Source organism: Xiphias gladius, chromosome 16, assembly GCF_016859285.1.
Source record: "Xiphias gladius isolate SHS-SW01 ecotype Sanya breed wild chromosome 16, ASM1685928v1, whole genome shotgun sequence".
In the NCBI taxonomy this organism is placed as follows: domain Eukaryota; kingdom Metazoa; phylum Chordata; class Actinopteri; order Istiophoriformes; family Xiphiidae; genus Xiphias; species Xiphias gladius.
The window spans coordinates 25,313,156-25,335,393 of record NC_053415.1 but is presented as its reverse complement, the minus strand read 5'-3'; the positions used below and the strand labels follow the sequence as shown (position 1 = coordinate 25,335,393).

The 22,238-nt window shown below is 41.8% G+C and overlaps 5 protein-coding genes across 9 annotated transcripts; 3 read left to right on the top strand and 2 right to left on the bottom strand.

Moving 5' to 3' along the window:
• Window positions 1-2,015: 2,015 nt before the first annotated feature.
• On the bottom strand, window positions 2,016-2,885 carry LOC120801365 (gamma-crystallin M3-like). Its single transcript, XM_040148259.1, has 3 exons — window positions 2,877-2,885; window positions 2,409-2,657; window positions 2,016-2,297 (listed from the first exon to the last, which is right to left on the bottom strand). Exons 1-3 carry the CDS (start codon window positions 2,883-2,885, stop codon window positions 2,016-2,018), a joined length of 540 nt encoding a protein of 179 aa, XP_040004193.1.
• Window positions 2,886-6,175: 3,290 nt separating this feature from the next.
• Window positions 6,176-9,689, bottom strand: LOC120801366 (gamma-crystallin M3-like). 3 transcript variants are annotated; one of them, XM_040148260.1, is made up of 4 exons: window positions 9,585-9,689; window positions 7,781-7,846; window positions 6,779-7,018; window positions 6,176-6,478 (listed from the first exon to the last, which is right to left on the bottom strand). In XM_040148260.1, the coding sequence occupies exons 3-4, from the start codon at window positions 6,950-6,952 to the stop codon at window positions 6,203-6,205; spliced, it is 450 nt and encodes a 149-aa protein (XP_040004194.1). In that variant the 5' UTR covers window positions 6,953-7,018; window positions 7,781-7,846; window positions 9,585-9,689; the 3' UTR covers window positions 6,176-6,202. The 3 variants fall into 3 exon arrangements, with proteins under 3 accessions (XP_040004194.1, XP_040004195.1, XP_040004197.1); XM_040148261.1 differs by having other exon boundaries at window positions 7,781-7,858; window positions 9,585-9,666; XM_040148263.1 differs by lacking the exon at window positions 7,781-7,846 and having other exon boundaries at window positions 9,585-9,658.
• On the top strand, window positions 8,694-12,146 carry LOC120801361 (gamma-crystallin M2-like). Of its 3 annotated transcripts, none has more exons than XM_040148253.1 (3): window positions 8,694-8,996; window positions 10,776-11,018; window positions 11,569-12,146. In XM_040148253.1, exons 1-3 carry the CDS (start codon window positions 8,832-8,834, stop codon window positions 11,842-11,844), a joined length of 684 nt encoding a protein of 227 aa, XP_040004187.1. In that variant the 5' UTR covers window positions 8,694-8,831; the 3' UTR covers window positions 11,845-12,146. The 3 variants fall into 3 exon arrangements, with proteins under 3 accessions (XP_040004187.1, XP_040004189.1, XP_040004188.1); XM_040148255.1 differs by having other exon boundaries at window positions 8,696-8,991; XM_040148254.1 differs by lacking the exon at window positions 8,694-8,996 and adding an exon at window positions 9,762-10,589.
• Window positions 12,147-14,000: 1,854 nt separating this feature from the next.
• Window positions 14,001-14,812, top strand: LOC120801696 (gamma-crystallin S-1-like). The gene is made up of 3 exons (XM_040148873.1): window positions 14,001-14,012; window positions 14,150-14,449; window positions 14,540-14,812. The coding sequence occupies exons 1-3, from the start codon at window positions 14,001-14,003 to the stop codon at window positions 14,810-14,812; spliced, it is 585 nt and encodes a 194-aa protein (XP_040004807.1).
• Window positions 14,813-16,498: 1,686 nt separating this feature from the next.
• On the top strand, window positions 16,499-18,200 carry crygs3 (crystallin, gamma S3). The gene is made up of 3 exons (XM_040148258.1): window positions 16,499-16,549; window positions 16,713-16,955; window positions 17,928-18,200. The coding sequence occupies exons 1-3, from the start codon at window positions 16,532-16,534 to the stop codon at window positions 18,198-18,200; spliced, it is 534 nt and encodes a 177-aa protein (XP_040004192.1). The 5' UTR covers window positions 16,499-16,531.
• Window positions 18,201-22,238: the final 4,038 nt, after the last annotated feature.

The following is a 22,238-nucleotide window of genomic DNA, read 5'->3' as shown; positions in this document are numbered from 1 at the left end:
AGAAAGGCAACCTTACTCTAAATGATGTTCTTGGCGTTTTCGCATTCATTAGGCGTTACTCAGCTCACTGAAAAGCAAATGAGGGCTACACGGTCAGAGACATGCTTTGCCATTAACTGATCCTGTTGGTGGTTCTTTACTGAATGTGTCCACATAAAGGAGTGGATGAATACGAGCATCAGTACAGATGGAAACTTGCCCTCAGTTCATTTTACTCCCCTCCTTTTTTTCAGTAAAACTTAAATAAGCATTAAGCATCTTCAGAAAGTATCCTTGTGGTCACCTGGCACGCCATGATACCTGACATCGCGCTAACCTGCCCAATAAATCCAACTGAACTAGTCAATGCACCAGAGATAGATAAACCTGTCTTTGAAGGTACAGGGGGCTTTGCTCTGCAGTGGGACAAAGATGAAAATAAAATGTTGATATGTTTGGGTACGTTTGAAATGAGCACTGGTGTTGACATTATTGTTGTTTACCTTGACTTTCGACCTATTTATTCTTATGTTTTTTATGCCTTTTTTCAAGGTAGCAGTGGGAGTCTGCAGAGAAGCTAAAGATACCCCCCCCCCTTTTCATTTACCATTCTTGTATTTTTGAGATACTGAAGCTCCAAATTTTTGCTTTTACAATCAGCTAACACAGTAGAGAACTAAAAGCAGTAGTTTGCCTTTATAGTACATGACCACACACATTCTTTAGTTCTTAATCATTCTCAAACAACGATTCAATTCAATTCAATTTTATTTATATAGTGGCAAATCATAACAGAGGTTATCTCAGGGCAGTTTTCATATAGAGCAGGTCTAGACCAGACTCTTTATAGTTATATTTACCCAACATTTATTGCTTTGCCTGTCCTGAATGTGCCCCATTCCACTTCCAAGAAACCAGATATCTGCTCTTAACTTTTTTTTCTTCCCTCCCCGAAATGGTGTCGAAAGGAAGCCAGCTTTACCCTTCAATCTGGTCTTTTATTTCTGCTTTTTGGAAAGAGGCAGTCAAAGGTATTGGAGGGTGGTTGTGGAAACTGCTGCCGGAATCTTCCCAGCTGTGCGTATTAGGAAAAGGGTCTCTCCTACCACCAGGTATATCCAAACCAAAACTTGGACATGCAGCGGCGGGACTTGCCTCTGTTGAATCTTTAATCGCAAACACTAATAATAATCAAAAGGAAGTTTTAGGAATTTTGGCCTCATTTTTTATATGTATATATTAATAAAGAAAAATGAGAGAATGAAAAGTCTGTCTTAAAACAACATTCACCTGCTGATTTGTATGTTGAAACAGTTTTTGCTCCAGTAATCATTCATTCCAGCTCATTCTGGCCGTTAGGGGTTTGTAATCCTGACATATTTCCAATGTAAGTGATGGCAGACGAAATCTACAGTCCCCCTTCTGTGTAAAAAATACAGTGCATAGTTTGTCTGAAGTGAATCTGAGGCTCCAGCTGTCCGAGTTAATCTTATCAGTCTTTGTGGGAAATGATTCCCTCTTTTTTTGACTTCATTTACTGTCTTGTCTCAGTGATCCAGCCTGCACAACACCAGAGCCTTGCAGCCATCGTTAACCTTGCGCTACAAGGGTTACCGGTATTTCGACACTTTCTTCCTCAGGACACTCAGTTTATTTACTGTATATACTGTATTGTGTATCTATTGCAGTGAAATTTCATCCTTTGAAATTCATCTTCAGTGTCACATGCGTCATATGACACAACACATTTAGGTGGAAGAAGAAGCGGTCTTACACCAGCTATGGGATACAGTGATTAAAATACAAGCATTCACTACGGCCCAAACTGCCCTTTGACATACAGGAACAGCTGGATGCTGATACTTCATGCAATTTTCCCTCTTATTTTGAAATAGCGCCCAAAATGTCCTCCCACACCACTGGCTGGGGTTTTGAATCTCAACACAAATGATACACTGATGAATTCGTTGTAGATGTGAAACTTTTATTGATATTTATTGATTACATTTTCAGGTCTCAAGCCTGTTGTGTTCTTTCTAACAGGATTCCAAGATACGTCTGATGGATCCGATCCTCATGTCCATGGGACCCATGCCCATGTCTCTCATGCTCCTGTACTCTCCGGGCTTCAGGTACAGCATCCTGCCTCTGTAGTGGGGCTGCTCGAACAGCAGCCAGTGGCCGTCCAGCACGTGAGCAGACTGGCAGTCGGACATGTGGAAACGTTCCTGGATGGAGTCGCAATCGTCCGTCAGCTCAGACATCTGACCTCCGAAGTTCTCCCTCTCGTAGATCCTCATCCTGAAAGGACCTCTGTGCTGTAAATTGACACGTGAGGGAACAGAAAATTACCTCATAATCAAAAACTGTTTCTCTTGTGCTGTATTGCAGGGTTATTTCGTTGTATCTTTAAACTCAAAGCTTCATACCGTGGGGATCAAGCGGCAGGAACGGATACAATCACTCATGGTCATTCCCATCAGGCGCTGGTTGTCAGGGTACTCTCCCCTCCTCACCAGCATCTGGTGGCCCATGAAGTTTGGACGTTCGTAGACCATGAAGCAGCCGCTCTCCACCCTGCAGGAGTTGCAGCGGCTCAGGTACGACGTCAGCTCAGCACAGTCGCTGCTGGTCTCATAGGAGCGACCCTGGAAGTTCTTGTCCTCGTAGAAGATGATCTGAAAAAAGCGTTAAAGGCTCTTAATGTCAAATGTCACATTTACACTGTCCCATTAAATATCTGTGAGCAACTTAACGTTGATTTGAAAATTTAAACTGTTCTTAATGTAAAAAAGAAGTACGTTTTAAAACCATTTCTCCTTCTTCTCAAATATCACATGATCTGAAATATTAAATATATTTATCAGCTAAAATAAGACCATAAAAATGGTACTTACTCTGCCCATTTTGGTATCTAATCCTACACCTGATTGCACTGGTTCTTTTCCCAGCCAAACTGCCACTTTTATACTCACCGTGATAGCTAAACAATCTATGGAGCCATTGTTTTGAATGTCTTACTCAGCAGCGTAGCATACAGGGGCTATAATGTTTGTTAAATCGGTCTGTAAATGGTTATTATTCCAGACTGCACGCATCTGGTGCAGTGCCAACGACAGCAACTCTCCTATGGGGTACAGGTGGGTGACAATAACCAACGCATCAGCTCATTGTGTTGTCAGTGTTGGGTCTGTGATGACAAGCACTTTGTTACATTCACTGCATACATACATACATACATACATACAAGTATACATACATCGAATTATAACTTTGTCCTAGGATTCAGAGCTCAACAGTTCACTAACAACAATAATTTAAAAAATGCGCTTTTATTACTCTGATAGTTTTCGATATTAAATAACGTAAGTGACAAAGTGTAAGTAGAGTACTTGAGGTAGCTGTTCTTGGAGTATTTCCATTTTGTACTACACTATGTTTCAGAGGGAAACGTATCTTTGACTTCACTAGATTTGATCTACATCCACAGTTACTAGTTACTTTACGCATTAACATTTCACTTTCCATACATAATTAGTTAGTGAATTATGATGCATTTTATTGATTGAACAAGTCAACAGTGCACGAAACAGTTGTAATTAGCTCCACAACGACCAGATTCAACAGTGAAACGCCGCGTACACATCCATGCATCAGTAACAACGATCCTATGATATAATATACATATCATGGTATGACACTCAAGGCGACTGTTTTTCTGTGACTCTGGTTTTGAGAAGGAGCTATAGAAATAAAGTTCACTTACTATTACTTTTGACAATTTAAGTGCATTTTGCTAATCATACTTACATACTTTTACTGAAGTAACAGCTTAATTACAGGACTTTTTTTTTTGTATTTTTACATCGTGATATTGTTACTTTTACATATGTAAAGGATGTGAACACTTCTTCCATCCATGTTGTTCTATTAGAGTCTTATTTCAAATAATACACCAGTATACTAAGGACTTAATAGTGTTAACACATATCATCTCTGTCAGATAAAATGTATTAGTTTATGTAAGTACAGGATAGATTTCACTAGACAATATGAAAACCAAGATTTTGAAGGAATCAGCATGTATTACTGTGTGCATGTTTCAGTAACATTGTACTGAGCGTCATAAAGGGATGTGATGCTTGTTGCACTGTAATTTAAGGTCAAAGAGGCCGAACGACCTCGGGCAAATTGGTCAGGAGCTTCTCTTTCTGAAATATAATGGTCGTCAAGCAGAACAGACAGAAGGAAAAGAAAATGAAAGCAAAGAAAAAAATTAACGGATGTCAGCAGCATGTGTATAAGAACAGATGCAAAGCGTGGATAAGTAATTAAAACTAAAGTTACTGAAAACTAGGATATTATGTACATTATGAACATTTATTGTACACAGGATGAAACATGATAGAGGAAACTGAAAATAAGAAGGTACTAAATATGATGTGCACCAAACATGAGCAGTAACAACAAAGTGTACTTTTTAAAAAAAAAAATGTGTGGGACTCACAAGTTGCCATTTATATGCATGGTCAAAATCAAAGCAGCATAAGTAAAGGTATCATCTGACATTTAGCCCCCAGTACGGGTCAAGATCGTTTCCTGGCCCCCTGATCCATGACTGATGACGTCCCGCTGGCATCATTAGCAAGTCATTTTCTCACACTTCACAAAACTTCGCCAGAGCCACAGGAGACATTATGCAGTTGTTTAAACACAGGCTGAGCCGTGCTTTCCCATGATAAGTAAACTGAGCTTCGTCCTGTAAAAGGGGCCGAGTTTGGGCCGTCTAGAAAAATCTTCCCATCTAAAGATCGTGAGTACACAGTTGAATACAGTAGATTAACTGAAGAAATGAGGAGACAGAGACAGTCTCCCAACAGTTGAAATGATCCAGACCCGCAAATACTGTGTTTGATGACAGACTGAGCTTTATTGAAAAAACAGATGTGATTGTGAAAAATGGCTCGGCAGTGTCTGTACCGCCTACATACACAAAACTGCTTTGGACGCAATCAAACAAAACTGAGTCAAATTAATTCCTCTTTTACTGAAGACACTTGAACCTTTTCCCGTCATCTGCTGGTTTACATCCCTCGGTCAAAAGGACAAGGGCTGGTTGCAAGGTGTTGTTAACCTCAGGTCTAAAATCACTGGCACAACACAAAGATCCCTAGCACAGTTTTTATACCGAACAACTCCTGAAACAGGCAGATATGATTATCGTCAACCCCACACAGGATGTCCTCTGTGAGGACTTTAAGCTGACGCCATCAGGAAGGATCAGTTTTAGATCGTCTGAACGTAAAGCAAATAGAAGGAAGTTTTTTTTTTTTCCAGAAGCCATTAGACTTCCACGGTACAAGAAATGGCTGTTCACCTTGTCCATAGACTGATAAATGCACCTGCACTTGTAACTGCTTTTTAACATAGGATGTGTCTTTGTGGTGTTGGACATTGTTGGCCAGCTATGGACTGGCCACTCTTGTAAATCCAAATCTTTCCGAAATGTATTTTTGGATCGCTTTAATGTGTATAAATGAATTGTCTGTGTATGTACGTGTTTGCCTCAAATTGCCCCTTGAGGGACGAATAAGGTATTTTGAATTGAACTGAGGTGAATGGAACTGAACGGAATAACGTGTGTAATCAGTGTCGATAAAGTCCTGTCTATACTGTGGTGAAATTCAAACGTCTTCTCCGCAACAACCCTTCCCGCTGTATGTGCTTGCACCGATACGAGCCTATGGAATAAAACCGTCTACACCATGATGTGTCACTGGAGAATATAACAGCATGATTGCGATGTGACTTTGATAAAGCACATGGTCGTGTCTTTTAGATGTACTGTATGACCATTGCGGGGTAAGAACGTTGACATCCAGTGGAACAGTGACAGCATGTACACTGGACTATAGGATTTGGTTTGTATACAACCTCGTAGCACAGCATGTATTTATAAATGTGCCTAGTATTTATACAGCTAAAGTTCACTGGCATGCTTTTTAGCAGGTGTGTAATCGGGAGTTTTTACGTAAAAGTTGTTACATTGCCCCAAAACTGGATGCTCATGATGTGCTGAGCTCTCTTTGAAGACCAGATCTGCAGATTTAACCCTCACATACACCAAAAGCCCATCCCCTGTATGATGTAACACGACACAATGACAAGGTGGCGTTTGATCTGCATCTCATTTTATTCGACAGCACATTTCTTGTACTCTGCTTCAACAGGACTCCATTATACGCCTGACAGAGCAGAGCCTCATGCCGCTGTAGCCCACATCTCTCATGCTCCTGTACTCTCCAGGACTCAGGTAGACCATCCTGCCTCTGTAGTGGGGCTGCTCGTACATCAGCCAGTGGCCTTCCAGCACGTTGCAGGACTGGCAGTCGGACATGCGGTAGCGCTCCATGATGTTGTCGCAGTCGTCCATCAGCTCGTGACTCTGGCCCTGGAAGTTCTCCCTCTCGTAGATCCTCATCCTGTAGGATCCTCTGTGCTGTGGGTGAAAGAACAGAGGGGGGCAGCTCAGCATGGGACTAAACCACAGTTCTGCTGCTGTTCATTCTGTAAAATATGTCTATCACAGGGTGTGTCAGAAACTGGGCTACAGCTGCACTTTGCCTTGATATTTTTGTCTTTCTCATCAGATATTTACTTTCAAACCCACATCAGTAAAATAAAAGGAAATCCAGCATCTGTTTCTACTATCTTCCGTTAATACTATATGATTTCGACGTCAAAGATTACCCAAACGTGGTTTCGCCGTCACGACAATCTTTCCAAAATCTTTGCATACCTGAGGAATTAAACGGCAGGATCGGATAGAGTCACTCATGCCAAAGGACATATAGTCAGAGTACTCTCCTCTCCTCAGGAAAAACTGGTTGCCCATGAAGTTGGGACGGTCGTAGACCATGAAGCAGCCACTCTCCACCCTGCAGGAACTACACCTGCTCAGGTAGGTGGACATGTCAGAGCAGTCGCTCACGCACTCATAGGAGCGGCCCTGGAAGTTCCTCTCCTCGTAAAAGATGATCTGCGAAAAGAAAAACAAAAACATGTACAAACCGGTTTGGGGAAGACCTTAACTTGTCCATTTTTAAATGCAGTTTTGTAAGTTTAGATTGTTTCATAGCCCTTTCTTTTATTTGATCTTTTCCCACTTGTTTACATTGTGTGTCTGCCGAGTTACCCCTAAGCGGAAAAGTGCTTGTTTTCTAGTCTATTCTCTACATACTTTGCCCATGTTTGATGATCTGTGTTTGTGGGAATCTGTCCAACAACCTGTGGCTGCCAGGGGGCTTTTATACTTTATACGCGCTGTAACGGGGTTTTGTTATTCAAATTATCTGGAAGCTGATGAATAAGCAGCTCTGCGATCGCTGTTAATTTGTGCCATCATGATCCAGGACAAAGGGAGGGGAAATGGTTGGAAGACACAAGGCGGGAGAGGAGGGAGAGGAACGGAGCATTTCTCAGACTGAGGAAGGGCAGAGGGACGAAGAAAATCTGAGTTTAATCATAAACTGTCTGATTTGATTTCTCATCCTTTGTTTTGAATGTGTCTCTGGTTCAAACCAGTCTTAGGAACAGGCATGACACATCCCACATGACTGCAGGTCTATAGTATTCACATTTTCAGTGTCATATTTACAATAGCCTGAAAAGCACCCAGACAATAGTAAATAATAGGTGATAATTAAGCTTAGTGCTGCCGGTTGGGGCAGACACCCCCCCCCCCCCACACACACACACACACACACACCACCATGAGCCAGCTTCTGTTCAAGGTTCCTACCTGTTAAAAGAGAGTTTTTCTTCGCCGCTGTCGCCAAGTGCCTGCTCACGGAGGAATGTTGGGTCTCTGTAAACATAACTATAAAGAGTCCGGTCTAGACCTGCTCCACATGAAAAGTGCCCTGAGATAACCCCTGTTACGATTTGGAGCTAAAACAAATTAAATTGAATTGAATTGAATTGAAATACTTTAGTACACAGCCTTTGTTTATTGCCGATTCCTTAACAGGAATTCTAGAGGAAGAAGCCTCTGTATGCCAGTTAACATCATTTTTCATTTTAGTGATATGTGTGTTTATTTCAATGCCAGTAGGTCTGGGACAAATCTTTGGCTTGCTGATTTCACAGAGATTAATGTTGCAGATGTCCCACATAGACGAAGGTCTAGGGCTGCAACTAAGAGTGATTTTCATTATTCATTGATCTGCCGATGATTTTCTCAAATAATCGATTTGTCTTTTGGGTCTGTAAAATTTCCTGAAAGTGTCAAAAAATGCCAAGCACAGTTTCCCGGACCCCAAGGCGAAGTCTTCAAATGTGTTGTTTTTGTCTGATCAAACAGTCCGAAACCCCCAAAATATTCAGCTTTCAATGATATAAAACAGAGAGAAAACACAAAATCCTTACACTTGAGGAGTGGGCATAAGTACATCTTTTGGCATTTTAGATTCACAAATGACTCCAACGATTGGTTCATGATCGAAAAGGTTGCAGATTATTTTTCTGCTGATCGACTGATTAATTAATCGAGTAATAGTTTCAGCTCTGGAAAGGTGTAAGACATTTCAGCGTGTAAATGTGATGTCTCGGTTTGATTCTGGACACACCTCCTCCCTCTCTTCCACTGTTTCCTTTCACTCTGAACTGTCAATTCTCTAAAAAGGGGAAAATTCCACCTATTCCTTCGCACAAAATCTGCAACAGTGCGGAAAGGTCGCAACCTTTGTTGTGACAGGCCTTTTTCACAGCAGATAATTTTTCACAGCAGCTGTTGACAGTGTGACAGTGATCCAGCAGGAACAATAGCAGGGCCCTGAAACTGAAGCAGCTAAATGGAATTCAGCCAACATGACTTTTATTATTTACACCTGCGCTTTTCCTGCTGTGACGTCAAAATGTCTTGTGTGAAAAAGACGAGTTGTTGGGCGCTACACGTCTTCCTGTGGTGTGAGCTGACATTTTACATTCAAGCTCTGCCTGAAGGAACCTATGGTAAGGTCAGTCAGTGTCCGTCTTTGGTTAACGCTAGCAGTAATTGCTACACTATCATGTGTAGTACTGTAAAACCCTCTCCTCCCAAATCACATTTGACTGAATCTAATCAAATGCCAGTGTAACACATCCTTGCTTGTTGAATTTTAAGGGGAAGCGTGCGGTGAGTACTTGTGAAACAACCTTTTGTGTTACACAATTAAGTAGTTAATCACTATTTTCCATAAAAATACAAAACATTAAGCCCATAAATCTCTAAAAATGAACAATGACATTCCAAAAATCCCCAGCTAATCCGGTAAATCCATGATTTCCTATGAGGTCGGTTATTTTTTTGGAGCGGGTCCCATTCATTTATCGCACGTGAGCCCTCTGATGAGACTCAAGCAGACATGTTTAGTGAGATCCTCAACGGATATTTCAACAAAATGCTAACAAGTAAAATACTGGTGGTATGGCGCAGGCTGGAGCTGCAGGGCTCCGACATCTATAACATCTAAGCACGATTCAAATCAGGTTTGCTTTGCTCCACGTGTTTTTCTCCGGTGTCAACTGAGCAAAAGTCCTGAGAAACAAAAACACTCCAGCTTTACCCAGCTTTTTATGGATGACTCTCATCTCAGAGACAGCGTTCTCGCTGCAGACAAACACAGGTGTTGCTAATGACATTAATCCTGGCTGCACACCGCCCAACAGGGCCACCACTTATGTTATTAGTTGCACCTGTGCTTTCCCTGCCGGGAGAAATCTGAATGAGGAGGCCACACTGCGCCTGGATTCAGGATCGAACTTGTGTTCTTAAAAGAAAATCACTGGATGTTCAGTTTAACTTGTCTTTTGGCTCTTTCATTTCTGTTTGGAGCTTTAATGCCATCACACACAACGATGGATATCCTTGGATCTTACTGAATAATCTCAATAAGATTTTAGGAATGCAGATTTAATTTTTTTTTTTTTTTTGTCTCGAGGTTCCACAGAAATAAGTATCTCATTAAAGTGACCCTCCTTTTCCATGTTTGACAGTGATTTTGCTTTGAATGTCTGGATAAAGCAGCATGCTGGTGCATTGCTAACAAGAACAAGACACATAAATATGAAATATTGACATTAAAGATCATGACGTAACATCACAGCTCCAAGGTTTACTGTCACCTGCCTTTGTCCAGGAGTAAAATACTGTATTGTCCCTCGCTCCAATGGTGATGATTGATGAAACATTGTTTAAAAAAAAGGAAAATTAAGGCAATTTATCAAATCATTTCCTGTCCAACAAAAAGAACTGCGGATAAAGACCAAATAACAAACAAATTATCCTTTCATAGGGCAGAGCTCAGTGGAAACAGTACTCACAATTATCATTAAGTATGGCTGTTGGCTTTTATAAGTTTTACATCTCAGTTTTGGCACTTCTTTGATATGAGGCCATCACATGTGGACAAAGGGAAATCAAACTTGTCCAAACCATTTTGCTGATATGCAAATCAACCTAATTTAGATGACAATAGCTTTCCCTCGTCTGCACATTCTGCTTTTCGATATAAACCACAACACAGCTGCAGCTGGGTGGGAGGCAAGCAACATCATTAACAATGGGGAAGGTAAGGAGCAAAAGATATCTTCCAAAGGTTTTCATGATCTGTCAGGCAAGAATTGTAATGCATGTAAACTGTCTCTTGTCTCTACTTTGTGGTCATTTTAATGGTGCAACACTATGCTGTTGTTGTACTTATTACAATGTTGGGCTGATGGTTTACTTCAGTTTTCTTCTGTTTCCTTCCATCCAGATTGTATTTTTCGAGGATAAGAACTTCCAAGGCCGAAGCTATGAGTGCAGCACTGACTGCCCTGACCTGCGCTCTTACTTCAGCCACTGCAACTCCGTTAAGGTGGAGAGTGGCTGCTGGGTGCTGTACGAGCTCACCAACTACACCGGCTACCAGTATATCCTGAGCCCCGGGGAATACCCTGATCACCAACAGTGGATGGGATTCAATGATAGCATCAAGTCATGTCGCTGTATCAAAAATGTAAGCTCAATAACCAGTAGATGCTTTTTACAACATACCAAAAGGTAACAAAGCTTTGAAAGTCATCATTTAGTATTGATTGTCTTATTCCTATAATAATATTGTGAATGCATCAGTGTCATTAAGCTAAGGTAACGTACTTACTACGCCGAGATCCAAACAAGGTAAAATATAATATCGAAGTGAAATTGGGTAGTAAGTTCCATGACATAGGGGATACAGGATCATTTTTAAACATTTCTGGGTTAATTTTGTGCAGGACAGTGTCCAGCTCCAGTGAAATACCACAGAGTGCACCAACCAAGCAGTAATCAGTCAAAGGCCAACAGACAAAAAGGAGAGATAAAAGGCTCATGATTTGGCAGCAGGGTGCTTTAGGCCCATGCCCATGCACATCAATTATTGAAGGAAACTAGGAAAACAGCCAAGAAACCCATTTGTAGATATGAGCTCAAAGTAAATGAGGAATTAAAAAATAGGTCAAACTATTCAGATACTGAATATTAACGTGATTTTATCAAGTTTAATTCTCTAATGCGACTTTTTCAAGGTATACGGAAAGTCCTGGAAGATCCGGTTCTACGAAAAGCAGGATTTCGGAGGTCAAGCAGTGGAGTGTGTTGAAGATTGCCCATCGATTTACGAGGCCTTCAAGTTCCGGGAGTTCTACTCCTGTGTGGTGATGGACGGTGCGTGGGTTCTCTACGAGCAGCCCAACTACCATGGACACCAGTACTTCCTGGAACGTGGAGAGTATCCTAGCTATACAGACTGGGGCGCCACCTCCCCTGCTGTGGGATCTTTCCGCATGATCAAAGAGTTCTAGAACAGCAGCAACCATGCAGGGTTCTGCCACCCCTAAAAGAGTTATTTCAATGCTTGGTCCACAGACGTTCTAGAATTCTAAAGAAGGGTTCTAAAACCCCTACAAGGTTCCAAAGCCCCGAGGCAACCAAAACTCCACGAAGGTTCCGGAATCCTGAGGACGTTCTAGAACCCCTCGAAAAGTTCAGAGTTCCAGAAGGTAACCAACAATGGAGAACCCTTCAGTCTCCCACCTGCTTTTTCCATTTGGACACTTGTCCTTCTCCCCCAGAACCCTGAGCGTTGCAGTCAAATGAATAAAAATATTTCACACTCATAACAATGCTGTCTGTATTCTTTCTTACTAAGCTACCTGACGCCTTGGTGGCTTTTATTCCTGTTCTCTTGTGTCCACCGGTAAAGCTGTTAAACACAGTGTACATCTCAGGAAAGACCGACAAACATCGGCAGACATAGGTATTATGTAATGAGAAACTATACAATAGAATCAGAAATAGAATTGACAAGTGCCAGCCAACAAAATGGTTAATAAAGGAACGTTTCAACATTAACATATTGCCAGCTAGTGAGCCACAAAGATGCCTGCCCAGATCCTGTTGTGGGATGTATGTAGACTTCAAACTGTCATAATTTTCCAGTCAAGTTATTATACTGTACATGCCCAACAGGAACTTGTACTTAAGGATGTCTGATATCTGTACCAGTCAAATTCTGTTGCAAATTTAATCGCACAGTGAAATGAAAATGAGTTTAGAACTCAGTGATTTTATATGAAAATAGTGGCTCAGTAGAAATATGTAGAGTAAGTTAGATACACAGCTTAGATTTACTCTTTATTATTTATTTGCTCATTATATATAATTTGATAGACTGTCATCACAACCTTTAAGCACAATTACATGTAATGCTATTTGTTATAACCTTATCTTTAACTATTCACTTTACTTCTAAATGAAAACAATTTAAAATGGCCTTTGGCAAAGGCCCTTTGATTTCACAGCGAATCATACACCACTATGGTTTGTACTGTGGTTCTTCAGGATGGTTAATCTAGGTTAAATCACGACGGTGGTCTTTTAAACTGTGTGTTTTATAGTAAGTAAGGATTAATATTTAACATCACAACAATATCAGCAACATTTAGCAAATATTTTAAGATGCATCACTATAAATTTGTTATGGCAGGGTCAAAACTTGCCCAAAGGGTATTTACTGTGTTAATGTAAAACATTTTTTAGTAGAACCAGTGGTTTTACTAAGCAGTGGTGTATAAGTGGTGTATTTAGAGATTCCACTGCACATTAATCCTGTAAAGTATATAATGGGAATAGCAGAAGAAGAAGACAACCCTAAATTGCCTACTGAGCTAAATTGTTGTGCAAAAGACATTTAAAAAAATTGTCCAAAATAAAAGGAATCACGTCAAGTTGTGACACATGCCAAGAACATCATCACATTTACACTATTGTTTTGGGGTTCTACTGTGTAATTAACCTTTGTTTTAGAAGCCATCTGAGTTTTTTTTTTCTTTTTTCTTTTTTTTTAAGTTTCAAAAAGTTCAGTATAACTGGAAATAAATGACAAAATTGAATGTAATTAATTGGGCAACTTTATTGTTTGTCTTTAGAAAAGTCCATGTTACCAGTGTCACCAGTTTTAGTCAGTTTTCAGTTTAATGTTATTATGTTAATATACCATGAATTGTATGTTCAATTTTATGAATTGTCAGTTATTCTATTGTTGCATATTCAATTAATGTAAAAGTAATATTCTAAAGGATACATATAGGCTGCTATGATATAGATAATACTATATGACTTTATGTGAATAGCACCTTTCATACGTAAAATGCAGCTCAACGTTTATAGCTTACATAAAAGCTTTACATAAAACTGAATAAACAAAAGGCATATACTGCAACGGTTCAGACCAGTTTGGATTGAGGTGATTGAGGGGACTGAGGTTTCAATACCTGGCACTGCTAAACAGCTATTGTGTGTGGAAAGGCAATTCAGTGAGAAAAGAACAATGGGCAGACTCTAGATGAATATTTGAATTGTAATAACTGTTACATTCACTGGTAACCATTGGCAGTATTGTTTGTGCCATGTATAAAGAGTACTGCGTTGGTCACTGGGTGTAGTATTTTACGCTCCAATGATGGAGAAGGTGAGAATTTTCAGTATTCCAAACGTGCTCATGAACTCTAGATATAGGAGCTAATTATTCTCTAAATTTGGTGCAAGAATCATAGACATCAGAAGTTTTGTCAATGAGAATTTGAACAGGCGCAAACACACATTTAGATAAAACCCTCTGTTTATTTACAAGTGTATAATCTTGTCTGTACCTGCCTTTTCCAGATTGTGTTTTTCGAGGACCGGGACTTCCAGGGAAAGTCCTATGACTGTAAAGGGGACTCAGCTGACCTGCACGGCTACATCCGCCGATGCAACTCGGTCAAGGTAGAAGGCGGCTGGTGGGTTCTGTACGAGCGCAACAACTACACAGGCTACCAGTATGTCATTGGTCCAGGGGAGTACAATGACTACCGCCACTGGATGGGCTTCAATGACTGCATCAGATCCTGCAGGATCATCAAAAACGTAAGTCACCAACAAAACGGAAGAGGAAAGATCAACGCACTGTCAGAATACTTCAAATTGAACATAATTCTTGGACTTTGTTGGTTTCAGGCAAAAGGGCCATGCAAGCTGCACGTGTTCGACCGGCCAAACTTTGATGGCCATACTCTGGAGTTGACAGAGAACATGAAGTCGGTCCAAGAGAAATGGCTCGGTCAAGAAGTCCAGTCCTGCAAGGTCCTGGAGGGTTCCTGGGTTTTCTTTGAGCATCCCAACTTCTGTGGTCGCCAGTATTTACTGGAGAAAGGGGAGTACCGACACTACTCAGAGTGGGGAGCTGTGAAGGCCATTGTGGGCTCCATCAGAAGAATCATGGAGAAATGAAATTTCTTGTTATGTCATTCCTCTCATTAAATTCCTTTGATGCTAATACTTGTCTGTGCCTGTGTGAAGTTTAATTCAAATGTTCTCTTATCATGAAATTGAACAGAGATAAAAGAAGATGAATGATAACATAATAAAAGTAATATTTATTTATTTTGGCCAATACGTCTCATACAGTATTTATTGTGTGATACAATCTCCATATAACCTCCACTGGTTTTCAAAGCTGCTCATAACATCAAAAAAAGAAAGTTACAGGAAGTCCTCTTTACAGATTTAATGAAATATATAACAATAAAAAATAAGTAAATGAAACAACATCAATTTGCCTGTTTATCGGGTGCAGCCAAGCTAAAAACAATGAAGCCTAGCGTGACAGTCCTGCGATAAATCCTCCCTACATGAAGGTTATGATGTTCAGTTTTCAGTGTTGAAACAGTTTTAGAGAGGTGTAGATTCAACTGTGTGGTCATTTTGGGGGCTGCAGTTGAACTATATTGAATTACACTGAGGGGTTTTTCTAATATTTGGTCCATCCTCACTGATATAAATATTGCACTAATTACCTGATCCTGAGAGGCTCTTGTATGGTCGCAGATTTGATCACGGTGACAGCCAGAGACTGTTCATACCATCATTTGGTCACGGTGCCACAAACCGGCCTCTACCCATTGGCAAGATAAGCCTTCCTTTCCACGAAAACAAGAAAAATGCATAAGCAGTACATATATTGGGGCAAACGTAGTCTTAGTCTCAAATCGTACAATTTACCATAAGTAACAGCATCAGGTCTGTTATTCTTCATGAGATGGCAATAATGTGACAACTAACACGCTTCAAATTGTTATAATAATATATAATAATTATAACAATTGCAATACAATTCTTTTAAATTGTATCTCAGTTAGAAATGTAGCAAATCTTCAAAAGATAAAACATCCCGTCCACAGCAGAACCACAGCAATGCTGAGACGTAAACGACTTGTGCACAGGGCCCCAACTACTGATTATTTTCATTATCAACAAATCTGCAAATTATTCTCTATTCACTGATTAAGTCTTAAAACCAAAGATACTCCTCCTTTCGTTTCCTGTAAAGTAAGAGAAGAAAAAGCAGCAAATCCACACATTTCAGAAGCTGGAAACCATAAAATGTTCTGCACTTTCATTTGAAAAATGACCTCAGCAATTAACCTATTATGAAAATAGTATCAGTTACCTAATTGATTAATGGACTAATCTCATTCTGCCTGTACAGTCAAATAGTTAGCAGTTAGCTGACCGTGGCATGAGGTGTGAATGCAGTCAGAGGGTGGAGCACGACAGTCTGAATACACCTTTCCCCTCCTACGCAGACGTCAAAGCCTGCACCATAGTGTGCTATGTGGCCGCGAGCCAACTTCAATGCATCAGCCTCAGTAGCAGCTGCAGAGGAGACAATTTATTTGGATCAATAAATCGTTTCTGGAATCAGGCATTGACGGATCAAAAGGTCAGCTGTTGCGGTAGTGAATACACACTGCGCATTCTTAAAACAATTGCAGCATCAGCCATTGTGCGGATATAAATGCTGACGTAATTAAAATAACAATGATGCCACTGGCAGTGCATTTCAGTGTGCCCACATACACTGTATATATAAATCTGGACCGGGCCTGCAGGCAATATTGTGTATACGAAAGGTTGGATAAACGAACGGTTTTGGTGTAAGCCCCAAACATGGACCGTGTGGGAAAGGTAGGCAGGCAAGCAGATGGTGCTTGTGACCAATCATTTGCGTTATTTGATTTGACAGAACAGGTCAAAGCTCCAGCAACATTTTATATTTAAACAGTATATTATACAATATATCTCACATATTGGTTTAAAATTTCCACTGAACACCCTTTTCCCTCCCCAGATCGTGTTTTACGAAGACAGAAACTTCCAAGGTCGCTTTTATGAGTGCAACAGTGACTGTCCCGAGCTCAACATCCACTTCAGCCGCTGCAACTCCGTTCGTGTGGAGAGCGGGGCCTGGGTTCTGTTTGAGAGGCCCAACTACCTGGGCTACCAGTATGTCCTGACCAGGGGGGAGTACCCTGATTACCAGCGCTGGATGGGATACAATGACAGCATCAGGTCCTGCAGGATCATAAGAAACGTGAGTTCCTTCTTAAAAAATACGAGAGGCCTTAAATGTCAGGAAGTATGATGTACTTGAACAACACAGGGTGATGAACGGTATGATACTGGCATTCGCTTTTTTCAGGCACATGTGATGCCTACCAGATTAAGCTTTTATCAAAAATAATGAGGAAACTGTGTTAACGTTAGTATTTGGCAAACGGCAAAACGTCGAGCCCTAATATACCATGTTTTTTCTGACAAGACCCTCTATTGCAAAACAACGCGCACTTGTATCAACTAAAGCGTCGTTACAAATGAGGTCACAGATGATTTGGAGGATGAGACATTTAAACAAAACCACGATCTGTCCCGAACCTTGACCAAGACGGGACTCAGGGTTTTGTCATACCAGAGTTACTGTATTGACAAGTTTCCTACTTGCAACTAGCGTTCATGTCAGTCTCAAAGTCGTCATTCTGGCCGGGAGAGGGACATATCCGACTTCATAGCACGGAAGTGCGTGAAAACCGATCCAACTTGGATGCCTCATGTCAGCCAAAGTGCCTTGCTCAATGTAATTAAACCCCAATGTAATGGATATAGTGTTATATACTCTCACACGGCCAACTCTGCAGTCTATCTTTGCCATTCACCTGTGAACACAGCATAGAACCCTGCACTTCATGCAGACTATCGTGCGACTATCCAACCCAACCACCTTTCACAGTCACGGTGGCTGCAGGGTCATCCCCCCTTAATGAGTAAAGAATAACGAACTCCAGCGGGAACCAGTTTCCAACAGGCATAATTAAGACGTTTGAGACATCACAAGGTTCTGTAACCTTCGTGATCTGAATCTTCGCTAACGTTGAAAGTTGCAGTGCCCCTTCTGAGTCATACACCAGATGATTTAACTGTTCTTCATTAACTTTACATACACATTTGAGTAATTTATACAACATCCCTTGTGCAGAGATAAACTGAACGCTGTTTTTTTGTGCTGCAGACCTCTGGTGTGTTCAGGATTCGTGTCTACGAGCGTCCCGACTTCAGCGGTCAGATGCTGGAGTGCACCGAGGATGTGAACAACCTGCCTGACCGCTGGCACCTCCGAGAGGTTCACTCTGCCCACGTGCAGGAGGGTGCCTGGGTCTTCTACGAGCTTCCCAACTACCGCGGACGTCAGTACCTGCTGGAGAGAGGAGAGTACCGCCGCTTCAACGAGTGGGCAGCCATGAACCCCAACGTGGGGTCCTTCCGCCGCGTGCACGACTTTTAAACTGTCTCTCTCCTAGTTCACATTTTACAAAACTGTTCTTTGCACATTCAATAAAAAAGGATTGTGCTCAGTACGTTCATCCCTCCATGTTCTCTTTTTGTATTTCCCGTATAAAGAATCATCACCCCTGATGATCAGCATGATCATCAGGGGTGGTATAAATTACACTGAAATTCTGAGCCACTTTAAGTAAGCAGGACTCTCTCTGAGTGCGTTACATTTTAAATGCACTGCACAGCCATGTTTACAACATGCGATACTTCTTGGCTTCTGAAAAGTCACAGTTGAAGTGATAGGACTTAAAATGCTGTAGAAATCAAAGGTGCACCAGCCACAGAGACAGGTTCAGTATGTGGCTGACTGAGATCCGAGGTTTAGTCTTTTTATGATGACATTTGAATCCACGATATTTTAACCGGTCACAGTCTTCCTTCTTTTGAGAGAGAAGTCTTCACCATCACAGTAGCTGTGGTAGGCAAATAACGACCCGTGGGACCGAATCTAACCCTCCGGCAAAAACACTTGGCCCCTGATATAAGCTGAAGTTTCACGCTCCTGTTTACACAAAAACGTTCAACTGCATTTTCACAAATCTGTTGTGGGTAGAAATGTTAATGCAAAACTCATGTAAATCCCAGCGCCCTACTCGGTAGTCTCGTGGCGCAACACAGAAAACTCATCCTTCTATGAGTCATTTTCTGCCAAAGAAATTATGACACACTCCGTTGAAACTCTGTCAGGCCTCAATCACTAATGATAAAAAATGACATTTGCCCTCGGAAACAATCTTCAAAAAACCGGTTTCATGAATCAGTTTTATTCTTGAATGAATTAAAGAAATAAACACAATTTGAAAAGATACATGTCTGCGTCCCCACCACACCTGGAAAACATTGGCCCCTGCACCTAAAAAACAACCGGCCCACGACGGAAACTTAATTGCTGACCCGCGCCGTACAGTTTCTTCAGCCTTCTGGGCTTCTGTACCGGGGTAACGACGGTCTACACAGTGGCTGTATCTGACAAGTATCGTGGTGATGATCAATAACAACAGAAAAGAGACGGCATTTGCCTGTGTTTCTGTAACATGACGTCACAAGCTTGTAACATTATACGACTAGCAGGATATTCATATTTTATTGGTTGGTAGATGTTTGTTTGAGTTTGCTAGCGTCACTGAATGCAGCTTTCAGGAGACGTTTATTCGCAGAAAACAAGATCTGTAAGGATCGAGTAATCTGTTTAATCAATAAAACTAAGTAAAAACATGGAAAATCTCTTCGAGGAAAGACTTCTTTTATATCTCTTCAAGAAGAGATGTAAAAGAAGTCACTGATTCTGCTGACCTGGACCTGACCTGAAGGGCTGAGCACATCCCGTCATCGACAGCCATTAGCAGGTCATTGGTCACCCGGAGAAGGGTGGTCTCAGTGCTGTGATGTTAGCCAAAGCCAGATTGAAAATTCTAATTATATAAAAAATATTATTGTGTTCTGTTGTTAAAAGCAGTCGATTGGACACATATCTTTCTAAAATGTTTGACATAAAAGAAAGCTTGGAGATCGGGTTGTAGTTCTGGGGGAGGGTAGGATCCAGTCCAGGTTTCTTTTTTTAAAAGAGGTTGTACGCAAGCAGTTTCGGCATAACCTGGAACACAACCATTAAATAGAGGAACTGTTAAAAACTGACAGCAGACAGGGCCCAATAGAGTCAATGATCCTGGGGAAAAAAAATTAGTGGGTATTACATCCAGTGGACTGGAAGCCACTTTCATTTGAGATACTATTTCTAAAAGCTCAGGCACGGAAACGGGACAGAAGTGGATTAAGGTGTTCTGGGGTGACTGATAAACATTGCAACTTGTGCCATAAGGTGAAATAGAAGCTCTGATGGACTCTACTTTGTAAGTGAAGTAGGCTAAAAACTTTTCACAGACAGCATCGCTTTCAGCCGGGGCACGAGGAGGGGACGGATTTACCGGCTGGTCAACAGTTCTGCTTAAAAACCTGGGGTTGTGCTGATGGGCGGCGGTAAGATCAGCGAAGTATTTAGCACTGGCATTTTTAACCATATTTTTGCGGCGGAGTAGTGACTCCACGTCGTGTGTTTGTCCACAAACATACTCTTTAAGGTCGAAGGATGACGTGATGTTTAAATAGTCAGCAGTGTGAAAACTTAACACGAGTATTAAAATCACCACAAAGAACAATAATGTCGTACCTTAAAACAAGCGTTGATAAAAAAAATTTTTTTTTAAATCAGGAAATTCTGCTAAAAAGCTGCAGATCGATTTTGGAGGGCAATAAATTAAAAACAATAAGACGGGATGGAGACCACCACGTTTAAAGAGGAACGCCTCAAAACAGCAAAAGTAGATGCATGGTATCTTGTGGCATTTGAAAAATGGCATCTAAAAATGCCAACTTGGCCACCACCATGACCTCTGTTTCTGGGTTTGGAAAAGTAATTATAATGTGGAGGACACGGTTCAATGAGCTGATAGTGATCCTGAGTTTGTAACCAACAGTCAGATAAAAACATAAAATATGCACTGGCAGATAAAATTAAATTATTTAAAATGAAAGTATTGCTGGTTAAAGGCCTCACATTAAAAAGAGCCATCTTAAGAATGATTGGGCGGGAGGCGATAGTAAATGGAGAACACTGGGTGCTGATGGACCAGAGGCCCAAGTCATGCGCCCAAGATTGCTTTTGTTGACCTGCCTAGTGATAAAAGGCGGACGTGTCTGCGTATTCCGTACAGTAGTCCATGAGTAGAAGGTGGTCTGATGGATCTGACAGCGATTCTGATCGGGGTGAGCTCGGGCGTCGGAGGGGGGAGGCTGAGGGGGCAGAACAGAGGCTAGGGGGTGGTAGTAGGAAGTCCACCTGGCCACAAGGGGGAGCGAGGGGGCTTTTGTAGGAGAGGCAGAGGTTCGAAAGGTGATGACCGGAAATGACCGTTTCTGCTGAACCACGTCTAATGACCATTTACACCTCAGATAAACTGAAGACGGAGGCCTGTGGTGTGAGTATTTGGGGATTCTTTCATCGATTTAATGGCACACACATGCTCTATTGCAATGCAAAAGGAGCAGAAGTCCTTAATGTGTCCGCAAAAGACCTGCAACCACATCAAAAATGTAAAAACTGCGTTTGAGTACCGATTACCGAGGTGTTTATCTTTAGATGCACGCATGCACCCCATATTTGTGTTCTCGATCATGTGTCGATCCCGCCGCAGTCCCCCTGTGCGCATCCAGCACTGGTGTGTCTGAGCGTCAGCGCAGGGAGTCCTACGGTACGACACGGAGCTGACAGGAGTACGGGAGGGAGGTCACAGAGCTCAGCTAAACCTGCGGACAAAGAGGCGCAGCCTGCTGATGAGTCAGTGGGATTAGCCAGTAAGAGCCTGGAGCATGCCAGCTGCTGTTAGTGCTGACGCTCAGCTCACTGGGGACAACGCTGTGACCCCCGAGACCACAAAGGGAGTCCAGCCAGCATGTTCTCCCAGCTGGGGTTATTCACCTCTAAAGCCCCTTTGTTTACTGCAACCCCTGACGCTTTCAGTGGGCAACAAGAGGGAGGGAGGGAGGGAGGGAGGGAGGGGGTTCCAGAGCGAGTTACACAACACATTGAACAACCATGCGCCCTCTTGTGGAGGATGTGTGGAGCTGCAGTCCAGATATTTCTGTGAACTTTTAGTCCAGGGCAGTTTGTCACGGTCTGGACCCTTAGTTATAGTTAGTCGAGATCTTAGTGCCGCAACGATCATACGATGACATTTTAGACAATAGTGTTCTTCCGACTCTGTGTCAGCAGTTTGGGGAAGAGGCCCCCTTTTCTTCAGCTCCCTAAAGAAATGGTTTCCCCAGGTCGGTGCGGAAGAACTATCGAACACCTTTTGCATGAACCGGATCGTGACTCCGAGCCGGGCCTTATCACCCGGCATCACTGCTGGACCTCGAGGCTGAACGGGAGCAAATCCCTGCAGCCAGGTTCAAAATCTGGTGGAAAGTCTTCCCAGAGGAACCCTCG